The sequence below is a fragment of the Euwallacea fornicatus genome, chromosome 22, assembly GCF_040115645.1.
Source record: "Euwallacea fornicatus isolate EFF26 chromosome 22, ASM4011564v1, whole genome shotgun sequence".
In the NCBI taxonomy this organism is placed as follows: Eukaryota; Metazoa; Arthropoda; class Insecta; order Coleoptera; family Curculionidae; genus Euwallacea; species Euwallacea fornicatus.
In genome coordinates, this window is record NC_089562.1 from 1,180,258 (window position 1) to 1,197,285 (window position 17,028).

General features: G+C 34.3%; 6 protein-coding genes across 7 annotated transcripts in view; 2 read left to right on the forward strand and 4 right to left on the reverse strand.

Annotated features, from left to right (window-relative positions):
* Positions 1-859: 859 nt before the first annotated feature.
* pall (pallbearer) lies at positions 860-6,539 on the reverse strand. The gene is made up of 5 exons (XM_066295459.1): positions 6,180-6,539; positions 2,734-2,982; positions 2,519-2,684; positions 2,294-2,460; positions 860-2,237 (listed from the first exon to the last, which is right to left on the reverse strand). Exons 1-5 carry the CDS (start codon positions 6,279-6,281, stop codon positions 1,611-1,613), a joined length of 1,311 nt encoding a protein of 436 aa, XP_066151556.1. The 5' UTR covers positions 6,282-6,539; the 3' UTR covers positions 860-1,610.
* Positions 3,059-6,172, reverse strand: Mcm10 (minichromosome maintenance 10 homolog). Its single transcript, XM_066295456.1, has one exon. It carries the CDS (start codon positions 5,742-5,744, stop codon positions 3,195-3,197), a length of 2,550 nt encoding a protein of 849 aa, XP_066151553.1. The 5' UTR covers positions 5,745-6,172; the 3' UTR covers positions 3,059-3,194.
* Positions 6,540-7,077: 538 nt separating the features above from the next.
* l(2)05287 (WD repeat-containing protein l(2)05287) lies at positions 7,078-10,424 on the forward strand. The gene is made up of 12 exons (XM_066295457.1): positions 7,078-7,274; positions 7,360-7,564; positions 7,798-8,060; positions 8,116-8,385; positions 8,437-8,686; positions 8,740-8,924; positions 8,977-9,134; positions 9,188-9,394; positions 9,443-9,616; positions 9,675-9,841; positions 9,905-10,087; positions 10,141-10,424. The coding sequence occupies exons 1-12, from the start codon at positions 7,201-7,203 to the stop codon at positions 10,234-10,236; spliced, it is 2,232 nt and encodes a 743-aa protein (XP_066151554.1). The 5' UTR covers positions 7,078-7,200; the 3' UTR covers positions 10,237-10,424.
* LOC136346366 (zinc finger protein 19-like) lies at positions 10,369-12,783 on the reverse strand. The gene is made up of 6 exons (XM_066295458.1): positions 12,566-12,783; positions 11,314-12,051; positions 11,083-11,258; positions 10,814-11,033; positions 10,577-10,763; positions 10,369-10,521 (listed from the first exon to the last, which is right to left on the reverse strand). Exons 1-6 carry the CDS (start codon positions 12,692-12,694, stop codon positions 10,469-10,471), a joined length of 1,503 nt encoding a protein of 500 aa, XP_066151555.1. The 5' UTR covers positions 12,695-12,783; the 3' UTR covers positions 10,369-10,468.
* A 216-nt stretch (positions 12,784-12,999) lies between these two features.
* Positions 13,000-17,028, reverse strand: part of DEF8 (differentially expressed in FDCP 8 homolog) — a 49,392-nt gene continuing 45,363 nt past the window's right edge. Inside the window, exons 2-7 of one of the 2 annotated variants that reach the window (XM_066295223.1) lie at positions 14,775-14,952; positions 14,566-14,723; positions 14,387-14,509; positions 14,140-14,336; positions 14,010-14,057; positions 13,000-13,913 (exon numbers count right to left, since the gene is read on the reverse strand). In XM_066295223.1, coding sequence (XP_066151320.1) covers positions 13,201-13,913; positions 14,010-14,057; positions 14,140-14,336; positions 14,387-14,509; positions 14,566-14,723; positions 14,775-14,921 — 1,386 coding nt within the window. In that variant the 5' untranslated portion in view covers positions 14,922-14,952 and the 3' untranslated portion in view covers positions 13,000-13,200. Of the gene's footprint in view, positions 13,914-14,009; positions 14,058-14,139; positions 14,337-14,386; positions 14,510-14,565; positions 14,724-14,774; positions 15,029-17,028 lie in introns of those variants that run through there. The other variant, XM_066295224.1, reaches the window with a different exon arrangement.
* On the forward strand, positions 15,112-16,981 carry Orc2 (origin recognition complex subunit 2). The gene has a single exon (XM_066295219.1). The coding sequence runs from the start codon at positions 15,254-15,256 to the stop codon at positions 16,787-16,789; it is 1,536 nt and encodes a 511-aa protein (XP_066151316.1). The 5' UTR covers positions 15,112-15,253; the 3' UTR covers positions 16,790-16,981.

Here is a 17,028-nt window from a genome sequence, read left to right on the forward strand (position 1 = left end):
CCTTGACTTAGCTGGGAATAAATTAGTAACCATCTGACCTAAAATAGGATTAAAGTTTTTACAACGTAGGTCCAGCTGGTGACAGATTGCTATATGAGTTTTTTACGAACGAGGTGACGTTAAGGCTTAAGTTCTGAAAAATGCCAAGCAGTACTAGAACAGACTTGATGGGCATTCATCGTATATTATTTTATTTTATACTGTGGCTTAATTTCCAAAAGATATATGTTTTATATCGAAACAACGTTTATTGAAATACAGCAAACACAATAATTATCCACAGTTGACATTCTAGTGCAGTAAAACAAAGCAAGGTATTTATCAAAACCTACCAGTGTCAAATGCATATCACATTCATATTATAAATATTTGAGTACTTGCAAACAAAAAAACTTGTGTTGCAATGATTAAAATTTTCTTTGCGATATAGATTTGTCTTCCACCAATTCGTCTAGGGGTTAATTTCTTATTTCTGTGTCAAGCGCACTGTAGTGGTCATGACCGCCTTGGTATCTATAGTCGACCTCTGAATTGAGCTCTTGAAATATGAGATATAATAATAATTACTTTTGCGGAAACCCTGTTCCTCAAACACCCTCTAATTTTTATTGCAAACCGAATATCATTTACTGTCAGTCAGTTCCAGGAAGATATCCGTATATGAAGATTTTTTCATAAATTAAAAATTTTGAATGAGAATATCTCATTGGAGCACTATCTAGAGAGCGTTCTATAAAATTTCCTTGTGTCTTTAGGCCAGCTGTGTTAATTGCACTTTGTATTTGTAGCTGCGTCACCGTAATAAGTTTGTGTTTTTATAATTCGTTTTTCTTCAACTCCCCAAATTAACACAGAGAAATTTGCATTTTTAATAATTATATTAGGGATTTTACTGCAGTTATACATTCTATTCTGTTATAACAAAAATCGATTAACACACTTTTAATTATACAATATCTCTTGTAGTTATGCATATTAGCTGTAGCAAAAAAATTATAGCCACAAGTTTCCATAAATGAATTGTCTACAACTATATCTGTAATTTAAAATAATATATAGAGGGCGATTCGGAACGCAATGGAAACAAACAGGTGTTTATAGAGGACCTTAAGACAAGACATCTTTTCATTTTATCTCAATCCTACAGTTACTAATACGTTAGGTTCAAAACATATCTTTAAAAAAAAACATTTTATTTTGAAAGTCAAAGTGTTGAAAGATTCTTGGAGTTAATTCTGCACCTTCGCAGTTGCAGCCAAGTACTCCGCCAAAAAAGTCACATGAAAAATCGATTTGTTTTATGACTCTCTGCATCCACTTGTTCTGGGTTCATTGCCTTGCGAATAATCTTGTATATGCTAGACTATTGTCTATATAAAAATCGATTAATACAGAAAACTTAATATTTTTATAATTGGTTTTGCATATAAGCAGGGAGTTCCAGTTTCTACGAAAAATATTTTTGATAGCAAAAAGTTTTAAATATATCCCGTATAATTATACAGATTTAAAAAATAATACAAATTTAAATAAATGAATTGTTAAAGTAATTCTAATTCATTCTCAACTTACGCTAGATATTATTAATAAATTTGAACATTTTTCGGTATTTATTTCAAATCGATGTCTTCCTCCATCTTCCTCTTGCGAATTTTATATTCCTTCATCGGTGTGCCAATTAAGTTCTCAAGAAACGTGTGAAATGTTTTAGCATCTTTCGGATTTTCCACCTTTTTTCCTCTCTGAACACTCGCATCAGATCCTTTATCGCAACTCTCTAAATTCGATACATTTAACGTAATATCTTTCATGAGCATGCTCGATTGCAGAGTCCCAGACGACAAACTCGGAATGGTGCGGCTGTTAATGCGTTTCAAAGGCACCTCAGGAATTAAAGACGAATACTTTCGCTTACGATTCACATCCAAATAATTTTTGGGTAAAATATGAGTTGTTCTCGGTTTGATATTGGATGTAAAAGTGGGACTTTGAGAGCTGCAAGCAGGGACGTTGAATAACGAAGTATTAGACGAAGTTTTCAGCAGAATTTCATCCCTGGCTCGGACAAGTTCGGCAGTGAGGTCCTTGTATTTCTGCTCCCAATCATCCATATTTTTCTTGAGATCTGTTAAAGTCGCTTCTTGCTCGGCAATTTTGGAGTTTTGCTCCTGGAGTTTACGTTCCTGACCACGTAGCTTTACAGCCTGGATGTGGAGTTTGGTGTTTTGCTTGCGCACCTATAGGGGCATACGAAAACTTAATTTCGTTTGACAAAAGTTAATAAAAAACGAACCCTAGCGTCAAGTTTCAGCGTATTTCGAATCAAAGAAGTAATACGATGTTTCTGTGACTTGGTGACCATCTTGAGTTTGCGAATTTCTGAAGTTAAGGTTGTAGGAACAGGTTGCTGCAGGAAAATTCTGGGCTTTGAAACGGAAGCAAGTTGCTTGTACAAGACTCCTACGTAGTGCGACAAAACGTTCATAGAATAAAGATCTGGTCGCACATTCTCTGTTACCTGTCTTTAATTCCATTTGCTCCCTACATTTTGGTAAAATGTACTCATCGAAATGCTCTATAGCCATACTGCTCAAGTCCCTCAACTCCTGCAAAAGCTGATGAGACCTGGCTGGCACTTTATCGCTTAACACTATATCCAAGATCCTCTTTATCTCATCCAATACCTAAAAATATCCCCTTTGATATTTTCAACTAATTTGGTTTAAAACCAACCTTTCCAGGTATAAAGCAAATGAGCTTGTTGTCAATATAGCGCATGTAAGTCATATTGAGCATGCTGAGTCTAGTTTCTACCGCTTGCAGGATGTCGCAATGTTTCGCACAGGGATGATTCCTCCTTTCAGATTCGCGCCTTGGTAGAGCTGCTTTGACTCGCTTGTAGATTGCGGAATTGCGCTTTTCCAGCCGGATGAAGCCGCGAGAGAGGAGCTCACCTCCCATTTCATTAAATTTTTTACATACCTGACACAAGAAATATTAATTTTCCATTCACGATAATAACAAGAAGTGAACTGTATAATAAATAGAAAACATAACGTATGAAGAGAAAATGTATATATTATTGCAACACTGGGCAAGTAAATTGTCAGTTAATACATCTTCATTAAGAACTTAATAATATTATAATAAAATTAAATAACGTAAAGATTTTCTTAAAGTAAAACGGTAAACATTCAACTATCATTGGGCACTAAGAGATCCAAATTGGCATCGCTAACTGCAGAATTAACAAACTTTTGCTCCCCTCCTCGAATTGATAAGTTATGCTGCATTACTGCCACCTTTTCCTTCATCATACCAGTCTTTTCCCATTTGGAACTTCCACAGTTACCACAAGGCCTTGTAGGAATAAATTCTAGAGTAGCAATCCGGTTCTGGCAATATCCACATTTATAGAACCTTTTCATGGCATCAAAAACCTTCAACTGATGCCCCTCACTCTTGCACATATTTGAAGCAGAAAAGTTTACATATTTGCACTTAAGACACTTCACAGCTTTGCATTTCACTTTGTGAGTGTGTACCATTTTCTCCTCCATTCTTTCTTTAATCTCCAGTTTATTGAAATATTTTTCCTTTTCCACATTATCATGAGCTTCAAGTAAATGTGCATTAATAGAAGTCATGGCCATCATTTTCTTGAATCTATCAGAGATAAACTCACTTTCTTGTAGTTTGGATTTTTTTGCTGCATTGACAGCAGTTTCAGTAAAATTTTCTAATGGGCGTTTTTTGCTGCTTTTAGTACTGTTGGGATCAGCTTTTTTGATGGGGCCATGCCTCTGGATATATTTCACTGCATTCAGCTTAGCTCTATTAACATGTCTTGATGTCACTGGTTGATTTAAATCAATAAGACCACCTTTCCCAACACAAGAAAGGGTTGGAATTCCCATGCAAAGATTGTCCAATGCAGAGGGAGACTTCACTAAAGGATTTTTCTTTGAGATTTCTGCCCTCTCATTTGTCTCACATGATTTACTGGAATTTACAGAGGGAGATTTAATTAAAGTACTTGGCACAAGTTTTTTAGATGTAATCTCATCTATTTTGTTGGATTTTAATTTGTTCTGAGGAATTGTTTTGATATTTGAGACTGCCAAATCTTCTTCATCAGTATAACTAAGTTCAGTTTCAAATTCCTCAAGTGAAATAAATCCTGAATTTTCACTTTCAGGTTGAGTGACAGTCTGTGAAATATTAGAAGCTTTCAGCTTTGTTATAACTGATAAAGCTGTAGCTTTGCTTTCATCCAATGTGATTGTTTCTGAAACTTGACCAGAAAATCTGTTTTTGCTTTCAATATTGGTAAATAAATCTCCTTTTAAATTGTATTTTACTTTTGTGTTTGTAGCTGGAGCAGTATTTTTACTTTTAGTTTTAAGTTTGCTTATAACATCTAAGGCTATAGCTTTAGAACTATCAGTGGTAACTTTACTAGATTGTATTCCAGAAAATTCTGTCTTGTTTTCTAAACTGCCCCCTAACTTTTTCAGTAATTCCAAATCTTTAGCTCTTTCTGCTGGGTTTACATCAAGCATCCTAGCAGCTCCTTTTTGTTTCTTTCTGTTTGTACCTTTTACAGTCACACTTGCCAGACCACCATTTAAACTTAATCTTTGCATAATGCTACTTTCTTTTGCTTCCAATTTATGATTTTTCTTAGCGGGTATTGCCATGTATGATTTTCCCGCATAAAACACCTCATTTTTTCCCAGCACTTTATTACGAAGATTAATCAATCCTTTGCCCACAAAATTAGCTTGCAGCTCCGATCTTTTGCTACACTTTTGATACTCCTGTTTAATGTGATAAATGCAGAATTCACACCTACTTAAATTTACTATAGCTGTGCATTTTTCTCCATTTTTCTTTGTGCTTTTACATGTTCCGAAATCTTTAGAATCTCCTAAAATCATGACCCTCTGAGCAGTATCTACTGATAAAGCTGCAATATCTTTAGACCCTTCTCTTCTCTCCATTTGACTTGGGTTTAAAACCCCTACAACACTACCAACAAGAGTTTTCCATAAATCTGAATGAGCACCTCCAAACAAGAACAAACCAACAGTCTTAATGTCATCTTTGAGGTCACTTAATGTCCAAATAGAATACTGAGTTCCTTTTTGTGACGTTTTTGGGGGTGATTTGCTAACAATTACCCCACAAATAACCCAGTCTTTTTCTTTCAAATTACCCAATGATATTTGTCTTTCCAAGCTACTAAAAGGAATTGCTAGACGATTTTGCATCTTCTCTCCAAGCAGTGATAAGGGGATTTTGGGGTTTATAATTCGCATCCCAAAAACTGGGTCCATATAAACATCTTTTACACTTTCTGGAACTGGTTTGGGTTTATGTGTCTTTGGTTGTGTTGAGGAGGTCCAAGTAGAGATACGTTGCTTAGGAGCCCCATAATGGCTTCGTGAAATGGAGTTTGCTTCTATACTACTCAAAATGTGCTTAATTTCTTTTCCACACTCATTGTACTTTTGATCCTCATAGTTGCGATTACCCTCATCATCAGACGAGTCTGTGTCACCACTATGTACAGCACTATTTTTCTTATTGGGGGTGGTTTTAAGAGGAAGTTTAAGATTGCTTTCGAACTGGAATAAGTCTGTTTCTTTGAGGGTGGTCGTTTTGGAGTTGGGAATTGTATCTTCTGACTGATGTGTGATTGCTGCCACTAGGGCGTTTAGTAAGTCATTTTGTTCCGTCATTTTGTGTTCATATCTTTTTTAAAAATGAGTATTTTCTGCACAGTAATTAATAAAAATTTTCTGTTGGCGCCAAGAATATGAGTTTTAACATAACCTCTAACGTCAACATCATAAGGTAAACAAAATGCGAATTCCTTGTGGTGACATCTAGTAATAGCACTAACATCTCAGTTTTCAGTGTAGAGAAAGATAACTGGGGCGCTGTTGAACAGCTAACAAAGTACCCTGGAGAACTTGAATGCGCTCATATTTTTTGAAATTACCATTTATATTTTCTTGTACCTCTGCGTTGCATTGTAAACAAAACTAATACCCAAAATCGAACGGTATTTAGGTCTAAGTATTAAAAAATATTAAATATTGATAATTAGTAAATTTGTTTAAAAAAACATTTTTTGGGGCTTATAATGACAAAAAGAGGCAAGGACTACTTACTATCCGGTTTTTGGCAATTTCCTCGTACGTAAGAAAGGAAAATATCTTTTCCAAAGCAATTTCTGGCAGCATCAGTAGAAATGGGTATCGTAATTGAGCCATAAGTGCTTTCCAGAACGAACACCACCCCTTTACTGTTCGTACCTTAAAAACAACTTCTGCACCTAGAAACTGAGATTTATAATGTAAAAAGCTATAAATTATTCAAAAAAAACAAAGGAAAGTACACAAAGATTCGATCTTTGTTAAAGGTAATACAATCTTTTTTTCTTACTATAAATCTGAAATCAATAGAAAATTGACGTTTGAACGTCAAAATCAACTGATTTTTGTCAAATTGGGGATTCCTCAATTTCTTTTTTAATTTTTATTAACTAAAACTGTGAGACGTATTTTATTAATTCTTTCAAATTCGCTTTCTATTATCCAATGATTCATAAAATATATTTCGTGAATAGAACGACTGAGATAGAGGTTATTCTAACTGCATCACATCAATTATTAAAAATCACGTGATAAGTTTTCATGTGTGACAAGACCGTGCAGGTTTGAATCGAATTGAACTTTTAGAACACGTCCATAAATTTCGGATTTCGTTATTTATAAATCTTTTGTTATTTTTCTTTTAAATCTTATTTATCTAAAACAGTTGGTGATAAAAATGTATAAATAACTTAAATTATCGAAGATCTTTAAACTAGATCCTTTAAAATTAAGAGGACGAATTTCTTTGCAACAAAATCCGTAGAAAAAAACAGGCAATACTTATTTCTTTTTAATTTAATTTAAATATCGTTCTGGCTGGTTTGATTAACAGAAGTTTTCACAACGGGCGATTTTGTTTTTCAAGAAGAGACGTTTTCAAGTTCAGGCGTCAATTTGTCAACGTCGAGACGCACGTGTTTTGTTTGCGACATATTTGAATAGAAATATAACCTAAAAAAAAAAAACATTGTTTCATTTCCTTATATTTTAACTTTATAACTTTATTTCCTCTTTTCTCAACTGTTAAACCTGCAAAATGGACATTTCCCTTGATTTTATAGCCGGTGCTTCTATAGTTAAATTAAAACCCCTATTTTCAATCGATGGCGAGTAAGTAAAACATCTTCAAAAGTAGCACTTCTTATAAACCTTCAGTTCTGTAAATTTCTTCAATAATCTCGTTATACACTTCTAGAACTGTGTTTGTTGCCTCGAAGAAATCAGTGTATCAGTATAATACCAAAACAGGCAAATTAGTTCATGAATTCACAGGTTGCAATGCTGATGTTATTGGTATGAGCTTCCAGGTCATTGATAACTTAGAATGTATAGTGGCATGCTCCAAAACGGGCAAAATAATAATATGGAAAGTCACCAATAAAATAGAATTGTTTGAATTGGTAAGGTACTCAAAATACTTAAGTTAACTTTAACCAAGAGGTAGAGTGCTGATGAAATTTTTATACACCAAAATACCTTGAAATGCTTTGGAAATATTTTGAAAGTACAAGTGGAATACTTAAAAAAATAATATTTCAAAATGCTTCGCAATACCTTGAGTGTATATGTTAAAATACCTTAGTAAACTGCCTCTTACCTTTACTCTTTTTACTAATTTCAATCTCTTCTGTAGCAAATTCCCAAACGTAATGTCACCAGTTTTCACTTACTTTCTGGAAATATGACAGTTGGTCTGCAAGCCCTTATAGCATATCGAACAAAAAAAAAAGGAACCAATTTTTGCTTGATTAATACAAAGAAACTGGACACTCACACTGTGCTTTTAAAAATCCCAAAAACGGACTTTCACATTGATGTTTGCCAAAACAAATATTTTTCAGTTGTTGTTGAGAATTTTGTGCACTTTTTTAATTTTTCGAGTTTCATGCTTAGCAGGTGATTACAGAACTAAATCCACTTTCTTAATCATACTTATTTATGGATATTTCAGTTATCAAATGGCTAAAAATAGTAGAAAGTTTACTTGTGTGACTTGTCATCCTCAAGATGAATCTGTGCTTACTGGGGATGATACAGGTAGAATTGTTCTTTGGCAGAATCTTTTTGGTAAGAAAACCCAAGCGATTTATCACTGGCACAATTTACCAGTAAAATGTCTGGCCTTCTCTACTTTGGGCAGTTACTTCTGTAGTGGAGCCAATGAGGCTGTTTTAGTAAAGTGGCTGATTGACAACCCTAAAATCAGGCAGTTTTTGCCAAGGTAGACAACTATCTATACTTAATTTTCTCATATAATAATGATTTTTTAAAGGTTACCTGGAGGGTTAGTGCAAATTTCAGTATCAGATAACAACGCATATATAGCAGTTATAACAACTGATAATGCAGTGAGAATAATTGATTCGAGGATGAATCAATTAAGTGTCATTCAACATTTAGTGGTTGGAAATCAGTTTGAGTGTGGAATTATATATGATCCAATAACACGAGCTTTAGTAATGAATGGAAATGTTGGGTGTGTTCAATTTTATACGCCTACTGACCACTCTTTATTATACAATGTATGTGTATTTATATTTTTGCCCTTTGGTTTTATATACCTAGTCTTGAATAGGTTGATATTGTGGGCCAAAATAAACTTACCTCAGAGAGAGAATGTGACTTGGAGAATACAGATTTGAAGAAAATTGCATTGAGTCGCAGTGGAAATTGGCTGGGGACAGTTGAGGAAAGGAAAGATGGAGAACATATTAAGGAATTGAGGCTGAAGTTTTGGTTTTTTAATAAAGAAAAGCAGACGTTAGTCCAAATTTTTTATAAAAAAATTTAGAGTAAAATTCAATAATTTTAGATATGAATTGAATACTTCAGTTGAATTTCCTCATGAGGCTTCAATCAATGACATACAATTTCAGCCGATGTGTTCGGAAGATGTTTTAAAATGCATCTCTGTAGGCAACGACAAAACTTTTAAAATGTGGCAAATCGCTGAAATTGTGACAGTTCATAGTAAATTAATTTCATAACATTTAATAAAAAAATAAATTTTCATTGTTTGATAGGGAGAAGTCTAATTTGGAAATGTGTCAGTACAGGAACGTTCCGAGATATGTCTTGCAAAGGCTTATCATTTTCCCTTGATGGCTCTTTATTTGCCTTGGGTTTTGGTGCTATTTTGACTATATGGGCTACCGAAAACTGCGAACTTAAAAGTTCCTTATTGCACTCACAGTTTAAAGAAGACATCCGGTTTGTGCAGTTCGGACATGGTAAGTTTGATTTGATATTTTGAGCGGTTTCAAAAATTTTGATTCAAGGAAGACAGTGCCACCTTGTAGTAACTGCGAGCAAGTCACATTTATGTGTTTGGAATATATTAACTTTAACCATAAGTTGGGTGGTGCCTCTTAGTAAAGTGAGTCTTCTGGTTTCTGACCCTTTATCACCTTATATGCTTGTCCTATGCAAAGTGAAAAAATCTAGATATACATGTAAGTTTTTGTGTTGCGCAAATAGGAAGAATTTATTGATTTTTATATAAACATATAGTGTGCGTATTTGAACCGTCCTCCCCGAACCTCATATATTCAAGCAACAAATTATTGCCAAAAAACAAACAAATCGTAGCAGCCGCTTTCGTCCCGCACGGTCACCCCTCAGACTTAAAATTGCAATGGTATGAGCGCTCCAATGTATACCTCATCACTTCAACTAATGTAAGTCCCCAATTAATAAATTGCTTGCAAGTTTAAATGTCAATTCTTAAATGTATCTGAAAGGAATTATATCGGTTGAATAAAAGCGGAGATTTACGTTTTAATAAAGACGACCCTGCTGAAGATCTGTCGGAAGAAATGTCTGTGTTTAGGAAGATGAAGCCTCAAGTTCAAAGCAGTGAAATTAAGCCAAGCGTGAAGCAGCATTTGTTCCCCAAAGATATGAGTTATAAGGGGTATAGAGAGGTAAAGAAGAATTTTGAATAGTTTTGGTTTTGTTCAATTGTTGTATTTTTTAGTATTTGGAAGCTCCCATTGAGACTTTGCCCCCAATTAGACTGTTGGCCGAATCTTTGTTGAAAAGTCTTGTTTTGCAGAGGGAAGAGTCGTTATAGTCTTATTGTAAACAAAATGGGTGAAATTAAGTACTCTTAGTTGCGAAATTTTCCTGATTAAGTTATCCATCGCCAGATGAATCGAACTATATATGAAGGCACAACAAAGATTTTACATGCCAAAAACTGAGACTAATTGCACGTATTTATTGTATAAATAAAAAAACATAAATAAGATGTTTCCTTAACATTATCAGACTTTTAATCCTTATTTACTTTATATAGTCATCCTTTACATGGCATCGGCTCGAGTTACAGGCACCCTTTCCGCGGTTTCTCCTCGTCCTTGATATAAAAGAAATTAGTCTATTTAGTTGCGACTTTCAACATTCTCACTTACCTCGCAACATAATCCCATGCTGTTTTAACAAATGCCTTTTTCGAGACGTAAAATTCATTTCGGTCCCGCAATATTCGCATGTATACTTCTTCCGCTTAATCCCTTCTTCTCTAATTTTATGGCGCTTTAAATGCTTTCGTAGCTCGCCTTCCGTGTACATTTTGCCACATTTTGGACACGGTTTCTTCTGTGATTGATAATAAAGAGTGAACGGAAACATTTGCTATAATTAAATACCTCTCCATGACTATCTTTTCGATGCCTCAACAAGGTTCCATTACAGCTAAAAGCTTTGCCGCAAATCTCGCAGGAAAATGGTCTTTCTCCTGTGTGCCATTGCCTAATATGCGTTTCTAAATAGTGTTTTTCGTAAAATTGTTTGCCGCAATAATTGCAAGTGCATGTGGGTTTTTTTAAGTGCACTTTGCGTCTGTGCAGAATCAGACCCCCAATTTGCCTAAAATTTTAAGATAAAAATCGATATTTGTTGGAAAAAAAATACAAACGTGTATGATTTATCCGGGCAAATTTCGCAAACATATCCTTTTTCTCCTTTATGTATTCTTTGATGTATTATTAGATTCTTTTCACGATAAAACTTTCTGGGACAGAGATCGCAAGTAAAACGCTTTTTCACTTGAGCCTTGTCAGAATGATGGTACCGTCTGTGCGCCACAAAATTCTATAATAATATTATAATAGATTCAATGTTCAATAATCTTTATATATATCAACACCTGTCGAGTTCCGTTGATGACTCTTCCGCAATCGGGACATAAACAACTAATTTTGTCAGGTTTATCCGTCTTTCTATGCACAGTTGTCATGTGTGAATTATAGTTTTGACGCGCTTTAAATAACTTCCCGCAAATTGGGCATAATCGTGGACCTTCTGCAGAGCCTTCTGCATTATCTAATATTTTTCCGCCCTTTTCGTCAGGTTCTTGTTTACAATTTTCAATGGGAATGTCTGAATCTGAGTTCTCCGAGGATGAGTAATGATGCTTAATATCTTTTTTTCTGGTTTTTCTTCTATGAACCCGCCGAGCACGTGCTAATGGCTTCCTTTTAATTTCTTTCTTAACCATCACCACTTTTGCTTCCTCCACAGAATCCTCAGAAGAAGCATTTTCTTCAATGTTATTATCCCAGTCACTATCACTTTGATCAAATTTAGTTTCCGGCACAAGTTTAAAGTCCCCATTCTTTACGACTACATCGGGCTTTATTTCCACTTTTTCATCTTCACTCTCGCTAGCCTCAACTAACAACTTTTTGCTGCAGGGGGAGTCAGGTTTAGCTTCTCCATTGAGATCATCACAACTGACAAATAAGGGATCTTGTAGCTGAATTTCATGGCGTTTTTTTAGCTCAATGTGTGCCATGAGTACTTGCTGTCTAAAGGAGAGGGCAGCTTGGAGGGCTTGGAAGCACGCATGGCAGATGTGTTTAGGGAAGAGATCAGTTTCAGATACCTTGAAATATTAAAATAAAAAATCATGTTAAATATATTTTTTATATCTATTTGAAGCAACATCTTTTTGTTAGCACTTGAATATGGATTATGGCCATGCATTACAGAGCATGAGAATTGCCTCACTCATTATTCTGCTAGAAGTTTTAGAAAGTAAGTCAGTTATTCATCAAATGAATGGAGAACATTCGCAGTATTAAACGTAACATAAAAATATCACAGAAGTGGTAGAATTTTAGGTTTGAAAACCTTTAAAGACTATATAAATATGCATATAATTAATATAATTTTTAATTAAATTAATAACTACTTCAATGCAAAGCAGAAGAAATCTGAAAGATTTGATGACAAACTGGTGATTTGGCCCAATCAGGCACTTTTTCACTGAACTTTAAAGATTTGCAATGATGTCTGAGTAATTTACAATATATTTAATGACTTAATTAACGCAAAGTCGTAAATGGCATTACACTATAATTCTTAGGAATGAATTAACGTCTTTGGAAGTAACCTACCTCAATGGAAGCCACTTCTTTGATTCCCTGTAACACGTTCTTCTGGTCAATAACTACTGTTTCGACTTCAATTAAATCGCTTAAAATGTATTGAAGCAGACAAGTCCTGCATTCAGTACTATTTTCCATCTTTTATTCACATTTATTCAAAAATATTTATAAATTCTAAATAATTTAAACGTTTCTTTTATGGGTTGTTTTGTTTACGGTTTTTTTTTAATTTATAAACGTCACTTTGACAATCAGCTGATTCAAAATTTGATATTAAGAATCCGAAGAGTGTAAGGTATTAGTGTAACTTAATTTTATAAAGCAAGATTGCAAGAATTGTCTTAAAATTTTTTGAACGCTAATTTTCATTCTTCAAATTTTAACAGTAGGTATAATTTGAATCTGAACAAAACTTGAAATGGTCTAGACTAAAACACCTAAAATATTTTTCAACTTTACTTTTTTTATAAAATAAAATTATAGATATATAATAAAAACATATAATCGCTATTAATACTATTTACTAACCGAATCGGCCGTTATTATATACTACCTAGAACCAACTAGAGAGTACACAGAACACATGTTGATACAAAAAATAAATAATTTTACTAAGAATGTGATGGCATTAATTTTCTTTTCTCTTAATTAAATTTACTACTACTCTCAGAATTAGTTTTCCCTAGAACTCCATTATTATTTGTTTCTTCCTTCTCATTCAGCTCCTGCCTCTTTCTAAATCTTGCACACCTCAGGCACCCATCTTTCCTTCTCTCATAGCAAGTTTTATGAAACACTCCATTACACCCCTCACAAACAACTGCAGTCAATACAAAAGGAAACAAAACCTCCTCATTTTTGCATACCTCACATATGTGTCCCCTGCCTCTGCAAATCTCACACTCACATTTAATATGTTTCATGTAAAGATCTACTAAATTATGTAATTTCGAAGGCAAGTCCCCTGAATATGTGTCCATTAAATCCTGCAAACTGTATAAATCTACTGATTCAATTAAGTGAGGTCTATCGCACTTCCACAATAGATGTTTGTCAATAGAATTACGACACACTAATAAATATCTCCTGATGCCCTGTAATTCCCGCCTGAGACGCTTCACTAAACTCAATTCTTGCACTCGGGAAAATAACTTTGGATTGAGTTTTTCTAGGTTTATAATTGGTTTTTCTACCGTCACCTTTAGGAGCTGAAGACTGGCTTGGCAAACCGGATGTGCTTTAAAATCCCAATTGTGGATTACACGAGCAGGTATTATTGCTGAACTATTCCAGTGACAGACAGAACAGTAATATAGGCCACTGTAGTCGCAGCGGCGAATGTCTGACCATTCTTTATCTATTGCAAAATTAATTTAAATTTACTTTGTAGCCGGAACTTTTATTACTATTTAAAGTTTCATTTTATAAATAAATAAACATTTTTTGGAATTACCTGCGAAAAGCAATTTACCCAAGCAACTTACTACACCCTCAGAGACAGCTAGCAGACAAAATTCAACATTATTACACATTTGTCACTAGCAATAATAATAATTGTTATTATACAAATAGCAAATACTCACTCAAAACCAGATGGGTATTGCACTCAGCACACATATACTTTTGAGCAGACATGCCTACTTCAGGACAAATATTAAACTCATATTGTCCTTTTTCACATGCAATTACATGGGCACACTCCCTCATAATGGACCCCATGCACTTGTAATGACATGCATAGCTGCAGTCTTCACACAGGTACCATGCTTGAACTACACTCCTGTAAGGGTAGGACTTGCATTGTTTTATTACAAATAATAGGTTGTTTACCATATAGTTCCTGTGCAGTGATCACAGTAGCGATAATGAGTGTTCTTTAATAAGGGTTGGAGCTTTAAATGATGGCCTTTTATTGATCTACTTGAAATGGTATTTGATTTATTTTGTGGATGTCTGTGAAATAATTTGTTTAATTATTTTATCAAATATTGTGTTTTCTACATATTCACTGAGGGTCTGTCATGGCTTCTCTAAATTCTTCCAGCTTTAGTCTAAGCTCAATTAAGTGTCTTACAAGCACCTTTCTCTCCAGTGAATATTGAGAGTTTTCTAGTATCAAATCCTTACAACTCTCAATAGCTTTTACAAGATCCTCTTCATTGGCTTCCTAATATAAATAGTATTAGCATACATATTAGGAACAAAGGAATGTATTTACCTTATTTAAGGCTAACTGCAGCTCCTCTGAGATTAGATTTGGTAGCACAACTTGGTCAATTCCTTCACTGATTGATGTTGCTCCTGAAAGAGTTGGAGCTGGACTGACTGATGTTAAAAATGTTGTGATATCTTCCTGGACGCTCATGTTGAGTAATATATTGATAAAATAATAATTACTTTTAATTCGCTATTGTTTTAGATTATTTCTCGGTATTATGTCTACAATTTTATCATTACAAAAACGTAAATAAAAATCAGCTGTTCGAGGTGTCATTGTGGCATTATATCAAAAAACCTCATGTTTGAAAGTGTACGGATCACTATTCTCTCTTTCTTGCTTGTAGTCATAATAGAGAACAACACTATTTTCTAATACTTACTTTAACTAACCTCAATTTTTTGGCGGGAATTTAAACGTTTAACCTCATTTTTAATGTATAAGTTTCTTAAATTTTTGTACATTGAAAAAGCCCTAAAATGTCTGATACACACACCCCCACAACACCACTACGTAGAACCTCCCGTGTGTTGAAACCCAGCTTAAAAGCTGTAGAATCGGAATCCGTTTCTAAATTGAAAATCTCTGGTTTCGTACATACTTTTACAAGTAGTGATGAAGAGCCCCAGTTTAGTGATGAAGACCAGGAAACACCTGAAAAACCTAAACTGTTGCATGAGGACGAAGCTATTAAAGGTAAAGACATGTTCACCTTTAAGAAAACAAAACAGCGAGAGAGCTTAGCAATGAAAATTCAAGAGGCTCTTGTCAAGACTCCTCAAGTAGTTCGGTCTAAAATGAAGAACAAGTTGAAGACTGTTTTCGAGGATAGCGGAAGTGAGTATGAGGTTTCTGAAGAAGAAAGTTCTTCATGTAATAGTGATAATAGTAGTGAATCATCTGAAGAGGAAATAAAAAAAGTTAAACCTAAAGGAGAAGTAATGAAGTTTGACAATGTTAAAACCACAACCAGAGGCAGAATAATTAAACCTAATAGTAAATACACTATTGACACTGAGGAATATTTTGCAAACTCTGGATCAAGCAAAATTAAGACTTCTAACAATACTTTAGATAAGTTGGAAACTCCACGTCTACCTCAGTATGAGCTGCAGAAACTGCTCTCCAACAAACAATTCTCATCAGAGCATTCTGTAGCAATAAAAAATCTTACTATGAGTTACGAAAAAAATTTCATAAAGTGGCTATATGTTTTAAAACAAAATTTCTCAGTTCTTCTTTATGGATTAGGTTCAAAAAAGAACATACTCTCCAGCTTCCATACAGAGTACCTGCAAGATGATCCAGTTGTAGTTGTAAATGGCTTTTTCCCTTCTTTAACTGTAAAGAACATTTTGGACAACATTATTCAAGACTTGTTGGAAATGAAAGAGTGCCCTTCAAGTTTAAATGATGCAACTGACTTAATAATCCATGAAACCAAAAGTAGGGGCATTTATATCTATTTACTTATTAACAACATTGAGGCATTACGAACTACAAAAGGTCAAAAAACTTTAGCAACTCTTGGCAACAGCCCCAATATCCACTTAATAGCCACTATAGATCATATAAATGCCCCTCTAATTTGGGACCATAATACATTGAGCAAATTCAATTTTACATGGTGGGATGTAACTTCCTTCCGCACATACCAACATGAGACTGAATGTGAGATGTCTTCAATGACCCAGCAGAACAGTGCTTTAGCCTTATCTTCTTTGCGCAATGTCTTCCTATCTTTAACTCAAAACTCTAAGGCGATTTACTTGAAAGTAGCAAAACATCAGTTGGAACATTCTGGGCAGTATTATCAGGGTATGGCATTTAAGGACTTATACATGGCGTGTCGCGAAGGGTTTATTGTGAGTTCAGACTTGGCTCTTAGGGCTCAGTTAAGTGAGTTTATCGATCACAAGATGGTGAAGAGTCGAAGATCAACGGAAGATGGGACTGAGTATTTGGTTATTCCATTGAATAATGCAGTTTTGGCCCAGTTTATTGAGGAAAATTAGTAGATTTTGTGTGTGGAAGGGAGTTTAAGAGACAGTGAGGTTTTTCTTAGAGTTTTTTTAAAGTTTATAAGTATTAAATTAGTAAGTGAATAAATTATTTTGAAAATATGAAAGGTATTAAATTCTATTTAGTTATGGAGTTTATCAACTTCAGTTCCAATATGTAAATATCACAATTTTCAATTTTCCGAACTTAGCGTTTTTTGTTTAAGTATGTGATTTCCTAGTGATGTGTGTAT

Excerpts from the sequence above, each read along its gene's own strand:
- Mcm10 (XM_066295456.1), bottom strand. The coding sequence starts at position 5,744 with ATGACGGAACAAAATGACTTACTAAACGCCCTAGTGGCAGCAATCACA.
- pall (XM_066295459.1), bottom strand. The coding sequence starts at position 6,281 with ATGGCTCAATTACGATACCCATTTCTACTGATGCTGCCAGAAATTGCT. Across the intron at positions 2,983-6,179 it reads AAATTGCCAAAAACCGGATA|GTATGTAAAAAATTTAATGA; the intron begins GTAAGTAGTCCT and ends TTCTTGTGTCAG. Across the intron at positions 2,238-2,293 it reads CGCTGAAACTTGACGCTAGG|GTGCGCAAGCAAAACACCAA; the intron begins GTTCGTTTTTTA and ends ATGCCCCTATAG.
- LOC136346366 (XM_066295458.1), bottom strand. The coding sequence starts at position 12,694 with ATGGAAAATAGTACTGAATGCAGGACTTGTCTGCTTCAATACATTTTA. Across the intron at positions 11,259-11,313 it reads TCATCAACGGAACTCGACAG|AATTTTGTGGCGCACAGACG; the intron begins GTGTTGATATAT and ends ATATTATTATAG. Across the intron at positions 10,764-10,813 it reads GAAAAGATAGTCATGGAGAG|AAGAAACCGTGTCCAAAATG; the intron begins GTATTTAATTAT and ends TATCAATCACAG.
- Orc2 (XM_066295219.1), top strand. The coding sequence starts at position 15,254 with ATGTCTGATACACACACCCCCACAACACCACTACGTAGAACCTCCCGT.